This window comes from Nyctibius grandis, chromosome 2, assembly GCF_013368605.1.
Source record: "Nyctibius grandis isolate bNycGra1 chromosome 2, bNycGra1.pri, whole genome shotgun sequence".
Taxonomy (NCBI): Eukaryota; Metazoa; Chordata; class Aves; order Nyctibiiformes; family Nyctibiidae; genus Nyctibius; species Nyctibius grandis.
Window position 1 is genome coordinate 49,196,652 of NC_090659.1, and position 16,895 is coordinate 49,213,546.

General features: G+C 36.1%; 1 protein-coding gene across 5 annotated transcripts in view; it reads left to right on the forward strand.

Annotated features, from left to right (window-relative positions):
- HERC2 (HECT and RLD domain containing E3 ubiquitin protein ligase 2) overlaps positions 1 to 16,895 on the forward strand; it is a 119,746-nt gene that overhangs the window by 93,117 nt on the left and 9,734 nt on the right. For 4 of the 5 annotated variants that reach the window (XM_068395633.1, XM_068395635.1, XM_068395634.1 and 1 more), the window contains 14 exons: positions 124 to 282; positions 374 to 492; positions 888 to 1,013; positions 1,953 to 2,108; positions 2,255 to 2,370; positions 2,498 to 2,696; positions 3,857 to 4,071; positions 4,822 to 4,999; positions 6,630 to 6,791; positions 7,880 to 7,971; positions 8,715 to 8,854; positions 9,883 to 10,070; positions 10,729 to 10,926; positions 12,853 to 12,936. In XM_068395633.1, coding sequence (XP_068251734.1) covers positions 124 to 282; positions 374 to 492; positions 888 to 1,013; positions 1,953 to 2,108; positions 2,255 to 2,370; positions 2,498 to 2,696; positions 3,857 to 4,071; positions 4,822 to 4,999; positions 6,630 to 6,791; positions 7,880 to 7,971; positions 8,715 to 8,854; positions 9,883 to 10,070; positions 10,729 to 10,926; positions 12,853 to 12,936 — 2,132 coding nt within the window. Of the gene's footprint in view, positions 1 to 123; positions 283 to 373; positions 493 to 887; positions 1,014 to 1,952; positions 2,109 to 2,254; positions 2,371 to 2,497; positions 2,697 to 3,856; positions 4,072 to 4,821; positions 5,000 to 6,629; positions 6,792 to 7,879; positions 7,972 to 8,714; positions 8,855 to 9,882; positions 10,071 to 10,728; positions 10,927 to 11,271; positions 11,390 to 12,852; positions 12,937 to 16,895 lie in introns of those variants that run through there. The other variant, XM_068395637.1, reaches the window with a different exon arrangement.

Here is a 16,895-nt window from a genome sequence, read left to right on the forward strand (position 1 = left end):
CACTCTAGACTGCTGTGTTTGGTCAGCTAAATCCTGCCTATGTTCTGTTCTTGTTTCAGTCTGAGGACAAATCTTCCCCAACATTTTTTTTTTGGTTATTTTTGCTTTTTTTTTTTCTTGCAGGCCCTAAAGACCTCCTCTCAGATCGTTGCATTCTTTCATGTCCCTCAATGGATTTGGTTACGTGTTTGTTGGATTTTCGCTTAAATTTTGCTTCCAACAGGAGTATAGTTCCTCGCTTGGCAGCTTCTCTTGCAGCTTGTGCACAACTGAGTGCCTTAGGTAGGTGTAGTCTTAAAATTAAGTCTATTTGTTTGAAGTTAAAATGATTATTTTAAGTAATTATGTTCTTTGTGTGCTTATGTTTCCTTAGCTGCTGGCCACAGAATGTGGGCCTTGCAGAGACTACGGAAACTGCTCACAACAGAATTTGGCCAGTCTATTAACATCAACCGGATTCTAGGGGATAATGATGGAGAAACACGAGCTTTGGTAAGAAGGCAGGGATGCTCTCCTCTTCACGTTTTCCACATTAAGATGCATGTGAAGCATTAAAATGCTAGCCCTGATGTACAACTTTTTTTTTTTGTTAATGGCAAAATAGTAGATGTGCAAATGAATGGGCTTCTTGCACAGGTCTGCAAGTCTGTAAAGGTACTGCATTTTAGAAAAAAAAAAAAGGTTAATTCCAATACTGTATAGATGTGGTTTTGGATTTGCCAAAAAGTGGTAGAAAAACTTTTGTATTAGGAAATGCATGGAAATGATGCATCACATAGCTAACTGTAGTTTGGGAAGTTATTAATGTTTTGTCATGGTCATCTAAATAATGCACTTTTTGTAATACGTACAGTAAGACTAACCTTCTAGTTCTGTGGTTTCTCTAGAGTTTCACAGGGAGTGCTTTAGCTGCTTTGGTTAAAGGTCTTCCAGAAGCTTTGCAGCGACAGTTTGACTATGAGGACCCCATTGTGAGAGGTGGCAAACAATTGCTCCACAGCCCTTTCTTTAAGGTAATGGGGTACAATCAGTAAAGAATTCCTTAGTACAGTTCTGGATTTTTTTGTGAGACATGGTAAGCTCACCTGGTCCTATATCAGAAATATTTTCTGACAAAATCAGAATACTACTTCTAAAAGGAGACTCAAATATACAAATACAGAATACGGAGTACCAAGCCAGGCAGAGGTAGGTGGGTCAGAAAAACATCCTGTAAGTACAGTAGACTACGCTTCTTGAGATGTGATTTCTGAGTTGTCGTAATAGGAGTGTTGCATATTTTTATTTTTTTATTTATTTGAATACTCTGAAGGTTTCATTTACATCTAATTGGAACAAATAAGAATGTTTTAAAAGAAAGCCTGTTCAGTTGTGGACCCTGTACTTCAAAATAAAAATAAACAAGCTGAGGAAGTCTAGAGAAGAGGAACAAGAATAAAAGGCTGAAAAAGCCTCCCATGTAGTAAAAGTTGAACTAAAAGGACTTATCTATCTCAAGGGAAAGAAATGCTTAAAATATGTAGAAGTTTATACAGAGAAGTAATCCATTGTTCACAATCTTCATCCGTAACATTGATTTGAAATTGAATCAAATTGAAAATTGTTTTATTTGTAGGAAGGAGACGGTTTAGAAATGGAAGGTAAAAAGTTCAGCATATGTCATTTGATACAGAAAAGTTAGTTAATCTAGGAGTGTTTTTCACAGGGGGTTTGTGAAAATTTCTGGATTGGAAGAGGAAATTAGATACATAACCATGTGAGATAGTGCAGGTACCCTTGATGCTGCCCCATCAATGAGGGTAATGAAGATGGCGCTTAATGTCCCTTGCCCATTACATGTCTTTGAGACTGTGTTCAGGCCCTACTGGTCTGCGAGCTGTTCAGCTATGTCAAATGCATATTACTTTTTATTACACATTTTTGATACATCTCTGGTTTTTGATTGTCTGCAGGTGCTTGTGGCTCTTGCTTGTGATCTGGAGTTGGACACTCTCCCTTGCTGTGCAGAGACACACAAATGGGCCTGGTTCAGGAGATACTGTATGGCATCCAGGGTTGCAGTGGCTCTTGATAAAAGGACACCATTACCTCGCCTTTTCCTTGATGAGGTACTACAGCAGTATTTTAAATGGTTCATGGAACATATGAAAGTGTTTCATTTAAAAAGATATACTGAGTTTGAAGTATTTTATGCCAGCTGTGGTAGGAGTAACTGATAGTTTGAATATTTTGTTTAATCCAAAATATTTTACAGGTGGCAAAGAAAATCCGAGAACTAATGGCAGATAATGAAAATATGGATGTTCTTCATGAGTGCCATGATGTCTTTAAGAGAGAACAGGATGAGCAACTTGTCCAGTGGATGAATAGGTTATTTCCTTCAACTGTCATTGGTTTGGTCTTGTGATGCTTTGTTGTTGTACAATTATAAACTGCATTTTTTTGGTGACTTCTTAAAAGCTCTTTTAAAATTTTGTTTGTTTTGCATTTTCTGCAGACGACCCGATGATTGGACACTTTCAGCTGGAGGCAGTGGAACTATTTATGGTTGGGGTCATAATCACAGAGGACAACTTGGTGGGATTGAAGGGGCAAAAGTCAAAGTCCCAACTCCGTGTGAAGCTCTTGCTACCCTTAGACCAGTGCAGTTAATTGGTGGTGAACAGACTCTGTTTGCAGTGACAGCTGATGGGAAAGTAAGGATACAACAAATGATTGTTTGTTAGACTCCCTTGAAATACTTTATCCTCAGTCAAAATGGGTTTGACTAAATAAAAAATAATGTGCATAGCACAGATGTTTTTTGTTTTGTTTTGAGTTTTTTTATTTTTTGAAAGAAACTGAACTATATCAACTCTGCTAGTGCAGTCTAGGAATTCAGGGTACTATAGCATTAAAAGCATGGAACAAGACGTGTATTTTAGTTCTCAATTCAAAACTGTGATTGGATTTTGGAAAACAAAGCTGAATGTAAGTAACATGCTCACGGAGTCCCATAAAACAGGACAGACAGTAAAATGTGATGGTGATTATGTCTCTCTGACAGGGGAGAGATGTAACTGGAATCTGTGATTGTTCACAGTTGGCTAAATGCCTGTAAGTTAAGTATTGCAGGATCTAATTAGCAGATGCTTAAATCCTGAGTGAAAAGAAGCAGCATGCAGAGGTTTAGTGTCAGGTATAGGAGAAAAAAATAAATTCACAAATTTGGAAAAGTCTGTATTTTGATACAGATGGCAGCTTTGCGTTAAAGATGTGATCGAGAACATCAGTAAGATACTGTAATGATTCTGTCCTCAGCAGTCAGTATCATCCTTGTTAATGATTCACAGAAGGGTAAGGGACAGATTAATGACACTGCTTGACATCATTCTGTTGAGAGAAATTACTTTCAGATAGACAAAAAGAGAGTGAAAAGTAGTACTTAAAACTATATTTATGGGATGGGAAGAAGCAACTGTGTTCAGGTGTGCATATTCCACAGAAGAAAGAAAACTAGAATAGTGCTGCTTGAAAGAGACCTACAGGTGATAGGTGATTTTGTAATACTATCGCGCAAAGCTGTGGTTTCTTGATACTTTTACAAAATCAGCCTTAGGATTTAAAGTGAAATCCATTAAGCCAGTGACAGTTCATATTGACTTGAATGTAGCCATATTTTCACGATCTTTTTTGTGAAGTATTTAAAAATATTTCTTATTTTCCAGAAGAAGGTATAGAGGCATGTAAGAAACTGTTTTTTGAGGCTTTCCTTTAACTGTATTCCAGTATACATTCATTAAGAATTCTTCTCTACAGCTCTAGTTAATGTTCTTCAAGAGGCAAACAAAATTAAATTTTATTCTTCACTTTAAAGCTGTATGCCACTGGATATGGAGCAGGTGGTAGGCTTGGAATTGGAGGAACAGAGTCAGTTTCTACTCCAACTTTACTGGAATCCATTCAACATGTGTTTATAAAGAAAGTTGCAGTGAACTCGGGAGGAAAGCACTGTTTGGCATTGTCTTCTGAGGGAGAAGTTTATTCTTGGGGTGAAGCAGAAGATGGTAAACTTGGTCATGGAAACCGAAGGTAAGTAACACTTTGAAATGTTATTTTTAAAAACTATTAATGGATACTTATTATAGTTGCTGTGTGTTTGAAGTGTTGTATGAGTAATTCTATATGTACAAGTCAGTGTTAAGTAGTGATGTGGAAATGTACATTTTTAAATTGAAGAACCACAAAATACTTTTCAGATAAACAGTTACTCTAATTTCTGTAATTACATATTGTGTTCTAACACATCTGTGGGTGCTAAAGTCTAGTGGCTTTCCTTTGGGATTTGTCTTGGGCTTTAAGGAGCAAAACTGCCATTCTGATTCTGATTTCCGTATGCATTGTTGCCTACATGAAAGGAGAAGTTCTGTTATGTTAAAGATGAGAATGTTCTGATCCAAAAAGAAAAAGGAATGCTGAAGTCCATGGGGGGCAACAGTACATTTTGTGCTAGAAATTTTGATAATGTCTCTTAAATTGGACTGATCTTTCAGGGTAAATGCTTTGCTTTGTCTAGATTTTAATGGAAGTGGTTTTGTAGTTTCTGCTTACCTGTAATACTCTAGTATAACGTATGGTAAAATACTTCTAGCTTTTATAGGTCTCTACAAATATTTCTGAATGACTAATTAAACATAATTCTTTAGGGTATTATACTCGAGGAAAAGCAAATACTCAGTTATTTTAGGTATCCTCATGCTCATTTTAAAAACCTCTCCATACATTGGTGAACGTGAATGGTCTGTTTTAAAAGTTCTGTCAAGACAAATATTTTCATTTCAGCCCTTGTGATCGTCCTCGTGTAATTGAATCTCTGAGAGGTATAGAAGTGGTCGACATTGCTGCTGGAGGAGCACACAGTGCGTGTATTACAGCTGCAGGAGACCTTTTTACGTGGGGAAAGGGAAGATACGGACGCCTTGGGCATGGAGATAGTGAGGACCAACTGAAACCTAAACTGGTAAGAAACCTCTGGAGTTCTATACAGTCTCAGTCCAGTTCTTACTTCCTGTTTCGTAACTTTTTGCATTTCTGCATATAAGGAGTGAAAGGGCAAAATGGTGGCATGTATTTGTAAGAAATGAACAGTTGCTTTAGAAAACAGGAATGGATTGGAAGAATAAAGTGAAAGTGGGGCTGCAAAACTTTGCGAGAGGTCACTAAACAGCTTGGAAGGAATTTGTCTTAGAGAAGACCTAAAGAAAACTCCAAATCAAACACCCCACACCCCAGCAGTTTACACCTTCACAGGAGTAGTTTCACTGGGTCCCCTCATTGTTTAGTTCCTGGAAAATATACCAGTGATTACAGTGATAGCCGCTTAGTCACTTGCAAACCGCTTTTTTTCCTGACATAATAATTATACTCTTAATTCTCATGATTGAATACTGAGTTACTGAAGTATATAAGAAGTTAATAAGAATTTAACCTCAGTAATTATGAAGCATTTAATTGTTATTTGCTAAAAAACCTTGAGTTAAGCAATTATTGATGAAGAAGATAGCTGTTCCCATTTGATTCTTAAGTGATAGATCTGAGAACTTGGACAGTACTGAATGTAGAGAGAATGAGTATACTGATTAGCTGACAAGTTGTAATTCAGACTGTCGTACTCCTGTGAACTAGACTGTAAGAGCTTCATGTTAGTGGTATTAAGAAAACTGCCCTGCCTTTGAAATGAGAGTTGGTTTTGCTACCTGTTTTCTCTTGCTGAAAATACAGCAAAGGATAAGATTACATTAGTGAGCGTTAGTTTGTTGTTTTTATTCATATCTCTGAGCATATATTTCTGTTTATGCAAACATTAACTTCTTTCAGTGCTTGAATTTGTGGGATGAGGTATCATACATTCTTAGTCCACTTTGGGATCTTATCACCTGTATCCAGATGTTCTCGTTCCCCTACCCCCAAAAAAAACAGTCTACCCACCTTTGCTATACATCTTTATACATCTTTTCCCCTTCCATGTTCTTGGTTAGTATGAAAATAGATAATCTATATGTGAGTTGAAGTATGTGAATTTCCATGCTGCTTTGGATGATGGATGTGCTACCTATAATCTATTTCAAGTAAGGTTGATGATGGGGAGGATGGGATATGTGTGGCTCACCACCTTTTACTTTGTGAATCCAAATACCATACTTCATCACTAGATGGCAACATTTCAAAAGATGTTGATTAAATTCAGGTTAGGGTGCAAGGGCTAGAAAGTTGTAAACTAGTAGAAGAGTATTTGAAAATAAGTTGTTTTTTTTTTTTTTCTTACTGTATACAATACTCACCCAGAGAGCCTGAAATTATTTCAACAGAGTATAGTCTTTGATAGCCTTGTGTTTTGTATGAATTGTTTTCCTTGACTTTTTCAGTCAAAAAATTTTAACTAGTTCACCAATTAAAAAGAATAATCCAGTATTTAAAATACATCATGCTTGAAAAGAGCAAAGCCCTTTGACTTGCCTTTATTTACTTCTTCCTGTGGTGTTTCAGACCCGTAGTTCCAGTGAAGCACCTCTCCAGGTTGGGTTTGTCATATTTTTTGAAACTAAATAACTGAGTCTTTTAGTGAACAAAAATGGGTGATTTCTTTACAGGTGGAAGCTCTCCAGGGCTACCGTGTGATTGACATAGCCTGTGGCAGTGGAGATGCACAGACATTGTGCCTGACTGATGATGATACAGTCTGGTCCTGGGGTGATGGAGATTATGGAAAACTTGGGAGAGGAGGCAGTGATGGCTGCAAAGTACCAATGAAGGTATTTGAATGTAATTTTTTCATTGTTTCAGAAACCATGGGGTTAATGGAGAATGTTGAAGACAGATTTGTCAATATGTGCAAACTTCTACCCATCCTGGGACATCAGGATTCTTCTGATTGTTGTTAAGAATGGACTTTGTAGGCTGCAATGACATGTCTTTGAATTTTGTGCTTGCTGTTAAAGTTGCACTTGAAGGCTTTTTCTTTGGAGAACGTTGCTGGTTCCAGCAGTATTTTTCATTTTAATTTTGATTCCTGTCGAAACGTTAGATGTTGACAAGAAATCTTCCTATTTCTTTGTGTTAATAAATTTCCGTAATACTGCTAAACTCGTAACTTCATTCCAGAAAGGGGTATCAATTGATTAAAAAGTAATCTTACTTTATATTATAAACCTTTCATGTGAGTGCATGGTTGACTTCGAATTTCTTCATATGTTACAAAGGAAATCCATGTGGCCATCTAATTTGAATTACAACACTTGTTATGAAGACGGATGTTGTATGTGAGTGTCACTGTGTATACCATGCACAGTGGATACAAGTGTCCCCATTCTGTTTCCAAATGGACAAAGTCTACCAGCCTGTCCCAAATAACATTTTTTTATTGCATGATGTAACACAATATGAAAATAGCTTGTTTATATTTCTTCAATCATCAGTCTCATAGGATTGATGGTAAAGTGGCATAAGGACCTACACGGAATAAATAGGAAGAGTGTACTGGTTAAATATCTTTACTGTGTCAGCAAAATTGCATCCATGTCATACAAGCTAGGGATGATTAATGCTGAGTATTTGGAGACAGAGCCTTCCCATTCCTATTAAGGAGCAATTGCTGAGTAATTATTGGCAAAACATCTTAGAGATGATCTTCAGTTGTTTGCCAAATCTGAGCTTCTTTTTAACGTTTAGGTAGTAAATGGTAGAAAGATGAAAGGAGTAGAATTCTGCTAAATGATCTACATACACATTTAATTTATAAATATACATATAGACATACATTATAGTTTACTTAAGACAGTGCAGTCTATGAAACTGTAGCCTCCTTAGTTAACTTTGATTTCATTTGATGTTATTTTCCTAGATTGATTCCCTCACAGGCCTTGGAGTGGTTAAAGTAGAGTGTGGATCACAATTTTCTGTGGCTCTTACGAAGTCTGGAGCAGTATATACATGGTAAGTATTTTGTATTCATTATTTTGACAGTGTTAGATGTAACCTTGTCTGCAACAGGTATTAGTGTTATATTGCCTTCACTGTTTTGATTTTCCCCCATCAAAAACCTTTTTGAGTTCCTCTGTCTTAATTAGTAATAAAATCTACCACTTTGAGGAGCATTTGAATGAAAAATCAAAGTATTTTGTCTTGGAGGCCTAAGCACAGAGCTGTCATTCCAGACATTGACCACTGCAAGATGCAGAAGTTCCAAGGAGGTTAGCAGAAGTATAAGCCTGTATCTAGCTTGTGGTGACTGTAGTCTGAGAATTTGATTTTAGTTCATTGTCTTAATCTTCCTACGCCATTCCAAATCTTGTAGTTTAACCTACTAGACTTAAGTGTTCAAAAAGACTGAACAGAATACCTTCCCAACATCCTTCTGCCCCTTTGTTTGCATGGCATTAGATCAAGTTCCAGTCTCTGGGGTCAGTAAACGTACTATTTACTGGTATAAGTGATACAAGGACCTACATAAAATAAGTAGGAACAGCATATTGGAGGTTGAAGAATTTTTCTGTATCAGTGGAATCACATCCATGTTATACAAGCTAGAGGTGATTAATGTTGAATATTTGGAGAATATTTTGGTATTGGACTGTTTTGTAAATACATCTGCAGGCCGAATATCAGACACAATCTGTTGTTCTGTTTTTTCCACAATTAAAACACAAGTTTTGAAGTGTTTTACCTTCTCTGTGCAGGGGCAAAGGAGATTATCATCGGTTAGGCCATGGATCTGATGACCATGTTAGAAGACCACGACAAGTGCAGGGACTGCAAGGAAAGAAAGTCATTGCAATTGCTACTGGGTCTTTGCACTGTGTTTGCTGCACTGAAGATGGTATAAAAATCGAATAATTTACTTAGTTGTCATTACTGAATTTGAAAAAAATGAAACTTTACTTTTTAGTCAGCTGTTGGTAGGTTGTCCTTGCTAAAAATGCTGGTCCTGTATGTGCATGGACACATTGTGTTTGCAGATGTTGCATATATCTTGAGCTGCAAGCATGCAATTGATTTAAAATGATAACATAAAACCAACTGAAGGTTTGTAATTAATAAAAAATAGAGTTTAAGTTTCATAAATGCTGATGGTCAAAGCAAAATGTAGAGCTATAAAAGTAATTACAGATTGGTCAAGCAGTAGAATGAATGGATCTGGTGTTTTTTACAGGGTCTTCTGTGCCTGCTGAGGTGTTTAACTTACTAAATGAATCACTGCACAAACAGTGCTGCTTCTTACAGAGGAGGTCGAGATACTGAATATTTGTAGCCAACTCACTCCCACATTTAATTAACAAGTCTGCACAATAACTGAGTGTTTTATAGGTGCTAGTGAAATAGGATATAGCTACAGAAAATGAATGCTCAGAAACAAGGTTCCTATTTTAAGTGTTTTCCAATTATCTTGCAACAGTAAGCACCCATTTTAATGTCCTGTCTAGTAATACAACCTCACATAGGATCTTTTCTTTCTTCTCATACAAAATGGTAAGCTTTTTCTAATTTTAATAGCAGCTTTATTTTTTTTTTTTGCTATGAAACTATCAAATACAGGCTGTTTCTGGTGTATCTGCTGTTACTCTTCTGTTCCACCATTTCCTCCTGTTCTAAGTTATACAAACTATGAGGAAATAAATGCATCTTATACTAGCTGCTCTACATAGGCCATGGACCTAACCATGTCATTGAAGATTTATTTGCACTAGATAGTGGAATTCAGGGTGGCCATCAGTCCGAGAAATCTTGATTACAGTCCAAGGCCTCATTCAGTTAAATGATTTATAAATGCTGATTAAAAAAAAAAAAAAAAGAGGCAAAAAGCTTCTGTCTTAGCTTCAGAACAATTAATTATTTTTATTGATTTAGGGGAAGTGTATACATGGGGAGATAATGATGAAGGGCAGCTTGGAGATGGAACAACTAATGCCATCCAAAGACCACGCTTGGTTGCAGCACTTCAGGGTAAAAAGATCAACAAAGTAGCCTGTGGCTCAGCACATACTTTAGCTTGGTCAACCAGTAAACCTGCTAATGCTGGCAAGCTCCCTACGCAGGTAATATTTTTGGCTTATTACATTCAGATTTTAAACATACTTAGTATGCTTATTGCTGCTTTTAAGTAGACGTATTTCCTTTCTAAATCGCTGCATAAATTCAGTGTGCTTTGATTTGACTTTGAGTTTGAGCCAGTTACACTGTTTTACTTCCTTATTTCCAAAGAAGGATTCCAGTTTTCTGAGGTGAGAAAGATTCTTCATCCAGTTGTTAATCCAATGCAGAACAGTAACTTAGTTTGCAAATTTGCAGGAATTTTAATTCTGTATTCCAGCTATGAAAATCTTACACCTTCCAAGGGAGTTCTTCGTTGCTTGCCTCATGTTGAGAAGATTGTTTTTTGAATATTCCATCTTTCAGCTGTAATGCCTGAGTGTAGTGATGATGTAAAATGTGTCTGTTTATATACAAAGAGAATTGTAAAATATGGAATAGCAAGGATAGCATAATTGTCATGTTTCTGATACTTGTTTCAGATTAGGTGGATACTATTAGTATCTTTTATAAACAACTGAACTCTGTGTATTAAGTTTTGACAGTGTGAATAAGCAAATATATGAATTTCTAATACAAATTTACCTACAAATCTTATAAATTGTTGCTCTGTTCAATAAAATAAAGTATATAATAATTCTAAATTACATTCGGGTATCATAGGTTCCTATGGAGTACAATCATCTACAGGAAATTCCCATAATTTCATTGAGAAACAGGCTTCTGCTCTTGCATCACATTTCTGAACTCTTCTGTCCTTGCATTCCCATGTTTGATCTTGAAGGAAGACTTGATGAAACTGGCCAAGGACCCTCAGTTGGGTTTGACACATTACGAGGAATACTGATATCGCAGGGAAAGGTATTTATCAGGATGTTTTTAAGGGAATGATTTGTAACTGTAAGTGAGATGTACTGTTTAAACTGTTTCTGAAGAAAATAGAACTATAGATTTCAATTTGTTCCGTAAGTTGTATATCAAATATTTGTATTCTGATTATGCAGACTTCTTTACTTGTGAATATGTTTTTTATTATGTTTTCGTCAGTTCTTCATCATAGTGCTGTTGTGTGTTGATCTTAAAAATAACACTAAATCTTCAGTTTGTAGTATACCTGAATTCTTCTAGAGTATTCAGTAGATGCTATCCTGGAAAAAAATGTAAGATAGGTATGAAATGGTTATTGTCTGTTTTTCTGTATTCCAGTTGTCATGATCAGGTAATATACTAGTTGATCCAAAGCTCTGTGAAGGTACAAACTAGTTTTAGACTGGGCTAGAAGTGAAGACAGAATACCTGAGAGTTCAACTCAAATCAGTAAAGAAAGTGGATTTTTATAGCTGTAAGTAAAGTCAATCGTGAGAAAATCTGGATAATTATAATGCTTGAAGGCTACAGCGCTTATTCAAAACTTCAGATATGGAAACCCTTTAAAAACATGAATTGCTTTCAGTATGATCATCAGTTTTGGATCTGAATTTTCTCTCTGTCACAGTAACTTGTCTAACAAAAAAAAAAGATAACCTTATATAAACAGACAAAATCTACTGGGAGATATATTTGAAAAGAGAAGCAGTTAAGTTTCCCTCTGCAGTGCTGTTCTATGTCCTTAAATAAGACACATGGCCTATAACTAGACTCTTTAGCATGAATTGTATCGAAGTTTCTTTCTCTTAGACTCCAGTAAAATTGTGTAGTAGAGCAATCCAGCAGAATACATGCTTCACAGACCAAGAGGAGACCGCACATTTTTCATCAAAACCTGAAATGGAAAAAAGCAAAGGGAAATCCTGTTCATGACACTTTTATATGTTACTGCTATTAATAGGGAGTCTTTAGGTATATGAATTTAAATATAGGAATCGGTGTGCAGGAGTTACATTCAATGTAATTTACTTTAAGAGTCTGCAGAACAGTTACAGAAAGGCTCAGATATAAGGTAAAAATGTGATATCAGGCATATTTTATGTCAAAAGCGTTCAACAGAGACACCAGAAGTTGCAATGCCATATTAATATCTAGGCATATTAATATCTAGTCAGGTTTACCTTCAGAGATTCTAAAGACTTAAAAATCTTTTTAAAGCTTGCTTGAAACTGACAGTGTAAATTTTGATGCAAATATTTAGTGAGAGAACCTCAGATACTTGAATTTCCATGAAAAATTTTTTTTTTAATTTTTATTTATTGTTTATTGCCTTCCATAGCAAGATGATCTTGTCTTGGGCTTTTTTAGTTGTTTTTCTCTGACATTAATTATTCTCCATATACCTATATTATTCTGGTATAAACTAATTTATATCTATACTCGGTGGCGCGTCGGTTGCTTAGTAATAACTGAATCTGGTTGCAGTACAACCTTTCGAGCCAAGGTTTTGGGTGATACAGGAGAGACTTTCTTTACTTTTTTTAGTATCCCGACTATTTCAGACTGAATTGTATTAGCACAAATAGCATGATCCTTAACTGACATCTCACAGCTTTATTTTCTGTTGCTTTTGTTTATTTTTAGTATTTCAAAAATATTTTATGCTTGTTTCCATTTCTTCTAAAGAAAGATTCAGAGGTGTTATGCCTTTTCTAGTGTTTTGTGACATACTCAGAAGGAAATTGTGGAAGAATAGTTTCTCTATTCTGCTGCTCTATTCAGGATCAGTTTCTCTATTCTGCTGAAGAGCCTTTTTTTGCCCTGAGTTGAACTGAGTATGTCTTTATCTGTGAAGTATGTGCAGCTTTCTTATTTGATTGCAGTTTTGCCACTGTTTTAATTTTTTGTATTCTTTTTTAGGAGGCAGCTTTCAGAAAAGTTGTGCAAGCGACTATGGTGAGAGATCGTCAGCACGGGCCAGTTGTAGAGCTCAACAGAATACAGGTATCTTAAACTGAAGTTTTGATTTTAGTATCTGTATGTTTAGCCCACAGTGCTATACATTTCTCAAGTCCCTTTATGTTTCAGCTGTTTGAGTACTGAAGAGTTGAATTTTTATCACAGAATCAAACAATGAAGAAGTGAATGCAGCAAGGGATGCTCATTCAGTGTGTTTTCATCCACACTGTAGTTGTTTGGGGGGAAGGGAACATTTGTTGAAGTATTAAGTGAACGATTTAGACTCCAATGAGCAAAGTATGTCCTGTTTTGACAAAGGACTGCTTTTTCAAAACTTAATATATTAGATAATTTAAGAGAATAGTGATTCTGATGCCTTTCTTACCTTTTTTAAATGGTCACATGAATTATTCAGTTGTTGCTTTCATTAACAGAGAGCACAAAGGAAAAAAAAAAGGCAAGGAAAAAAAAGCCCTTGAATATAATTAAAAATCAGCCTGATAAACTCTTGTTCTTTACTGGTTGTCACATGTGGTCATATTGATTGCAGAACTGTTTGATACAAAAGGGCTTTTTTCCTTATCATTGACGTTAGAAAATGTAATGTTGTGCCTTAGGCTAGGTATGTCTTTTTTCCATAGATATTTCTGTAACATAGAATAGTAAAACATTGTTTTTGTTTAAATGGACTGAAGTCTGGTCTTAGAGTCCTCACGCATTTCTTTCCTTTAGTGGTGGTTTTATTTTTTTTAATATTGTAAAAAGTAAGCAAACCTACTCTTTGTAAGGTTAGAATGGAGAAATTGTGACAATTTTGACTAATTAGTTTTCTCTTAGTGAACAGAAGCAATGTTTCTGCTTCTTTGCCATTTTCTATGGGCACTTGAAATCTTATGGTAATGTTATGTGATTAAAATGTGTTGGTTTAGTTAATTATTTGGGAAGCTGAAGAGACTGCCAGAGATTTTCTGTTTACTTTTTGTGTCTGTGTGTGTGTGTGTGAATTCAGAAAGTCTGATAAAGCAGTGCAAGTACTTAACTTGAATCAGGAAACAAGCGAGTAGGTTTTGGGCTCATTTCCTAATGTTTTCCTTCTACTGTTGAGTTAATTAAGATAGGCTTTCTCTTGTATTCCAGCTTGTTTCTTGACTCTGTCTTGAAATCTAGAAAAGAACTGGTAGTTGTGGGGCTTCCCTTCATAGCTCCTGGGGAAATCAAATATTGCTGTAACACAAGTCTGTCCTAGATTTAGCCAAGTGAAGGCTAAAAAAAGACCATGTTCATAATCTGGCCTGATTACACAGTACAGGTCACAGGTTCTTGAGTTAGCTTTTGCAGAGAATGAAAATGTGGATTCTTAAACTGTTTGATCCTTTATAATATTTAATTGAAGATTCAAAGCTGCTTTACATAGTCTCAAACAGCTAATTGTCAATGTTAAGAATTTTAATCTTATTTGCAGTTGTGAGTTTAACTGCAGCTAGGCTTTAAGATCCCTTTCCTTTCAGAAAACTCTTCTTACAGTTTATATATTATAATGGTTCAGTCAATTCACTTCATCATCTTTCTTCGTCTAAAATAAACAGATGAGTTTTTAATTTAAAGTTGTTTTCCAGATATTGACTTGTTTTTTAAAATATCTCCTCAGCATACCTTGTTCAGTGGTTTCTTTGGAAGTACCAGCACTGGATGTTAGAGGTGTCTAACTTGTTGCATAAAAGCAAGCCAAACACCACTCCCTTGTTCTAAGGTCAGGTTTTACGTGGACCAGATCCCTTTAGAGTAGATCACATTCACCTTACATGCTACTTGGCCCTGGATCTTTACTGTTGGGAGCCTTGTCATAGTAAGACACAGTAGTTTTATGTAGTTTTCTTGCTCAAGGTGTGTGAAATATAATGTGATGGCTGAACAGCAACTCACCCAAGTGCCAGCCTGGTATTTCTTCAGCATAAAATTGAGGGTAGGTGTTTTATGCTTTGAGGTGTAGCATGAGGGCAAGCTTGAATTCACAGAGACAGTTTGGGACACTGTTGGAGGACTGCATAGGGCAGAAGAAAGTGAATTTGATGCAGTTTTATCGATATTACTTTTTGGGAAATGTCGTTAAGCGATATATTCCAAAACAACACCTGGGCCTTGTTCTGGAAAGGTGTAATAGAAGTAGTTGAAGACTCAGCCAGAGAGTGAACTAGCAGTTACATGTCTAGACAGGGCTTCAGTGCTCAAGTTTACTTAGTTGACCGTCTTACTAGCAGAACAGATTTACCTAGTATTCAAATACCTGTGTAGCTCATGCGGTGTCAGATGGACAGTGTGTTATCACCTATAAACAGACACATTCATAATGCTGTTAAATCCTATCTTGCCTTTGGATGCAAGAGATTATCACAGCAGTTGAAAGCTATTTCCTCCTTTTAAAAGGGAAACAAATTTCAGTTATTAAGGAGAATGTCTACTTTCAGGAATGTAATATTGCAAAGGATCTCCTGGTTCAGTGTTCTCCACTGTCATGGGAGGAATGTCACACTTATCGATATATGAAATCCCACTTTAAGAATAGTTTCTTCCTCCTCACTAGGGCTCCTTATTAAATGTGTGTTACAGAAATCTCACTAGCATGATGATTAAAAATGATTTGATCTTAAAGTAGGCACAGCATATCAATGAATGAATTATTTGTTCTTTTGTGAGTGTTATACTTCAATTTAAATAACATTCCTCCTTCCTGGTTATTATCTTCTCCCTTATCAAACGTGCTTTTAAAGAACACACATTTCAAGACAGCCTTCATTTTCCTATGCTGATCAGGCTAAGCCTTTTTTGTCTGTTTGCATAGAATAGTCTCTCTACTCCTCATCTTTTTATGCTGTATTTTTTCTGTAGCATTTCAGATTGAGCATAAATAACCGAAACCTCAAGGTACAGGTGAGACTGTGTCTGTGCTCTTGTAATTGTCAATTACTTCTCTGCCTCTTCTGGAGATTGACATCATGACATATCCTTGAATTGTGTTTGTTTTCTTCATAGATCTCTCTTGTATGTTAACAGTACATATTTCTCTCTCTTAGCTGATTCCAACTAGTAAAATGTGATCCTTTGTAAACTTTTTTGTTAGTTTGTGAATGCATGGCTTTATGTACTACATTTCCCCCAAGTTCTGGTGGGTTAGAGAGAGTCCCACAGGATGGCCAGTATTTCAGTGGGTACTCTCGGGCTGCTTGAGACAAATATAAAGTTTTGTTCTTCAGATTCAGAGAAAGAAATTTTGATCTTCATCACTTCAAAATGCTTTAACCAGATTACAGGTTAACTTGAGTGCCTCTCCTGCTTTGTTGCAATGGTTCTCACAACAAGTGATTATTCTCGGAAGCAAGTTCATGAACTTGATTCTTCCATACTTCACTGTATGCTGCTTTTGAGCTGCTCTGTTTCTCTCTGGTCCAAGAAAAGTTGGTTTTCCACAAGCTGGTGTCTTCTGATGGTAGACTCTTTTATGAAAATCCTTCTTGGGCTCTAATCAACATATTAACTTGTTTTATGCTAAAAAGTTCTCTCATCAGCGAGAAGGCTGGAACTGTGTTTTAAAAACTTGAGATGCTGCATAATTTGTGTTTAATAAGGCATGTATTCAGTGAGGGTTATATTTGACCCTATTCAGCCTATTCAGTAAAATAGATTTCACAGGATACTTATTATTTCTCTAAAGGGGGATGATTTGGAAACAAGAGCAAGATGCTGTGCTCTAGACCTCTACAATAAAAAGCTAAAACACCTTTGGTGGATTGTGGCCTAAACATACTTGCATGAATTTTTGCCATTTTTCAGTGAAGCGTTTTACTCTTCGCTAGTAACCTAATAAATTTTAGTATGGGTATCTGTCTTTGTTAGCAAGCAATATATTAAGATGCTGGCAGAAATGCCAATAATCCTTCATGGAGTTCTTACATTGCTTTGTTAAAAGTCAAATTGTAACCATCCCTGCATCTAAATGATCAGATTAA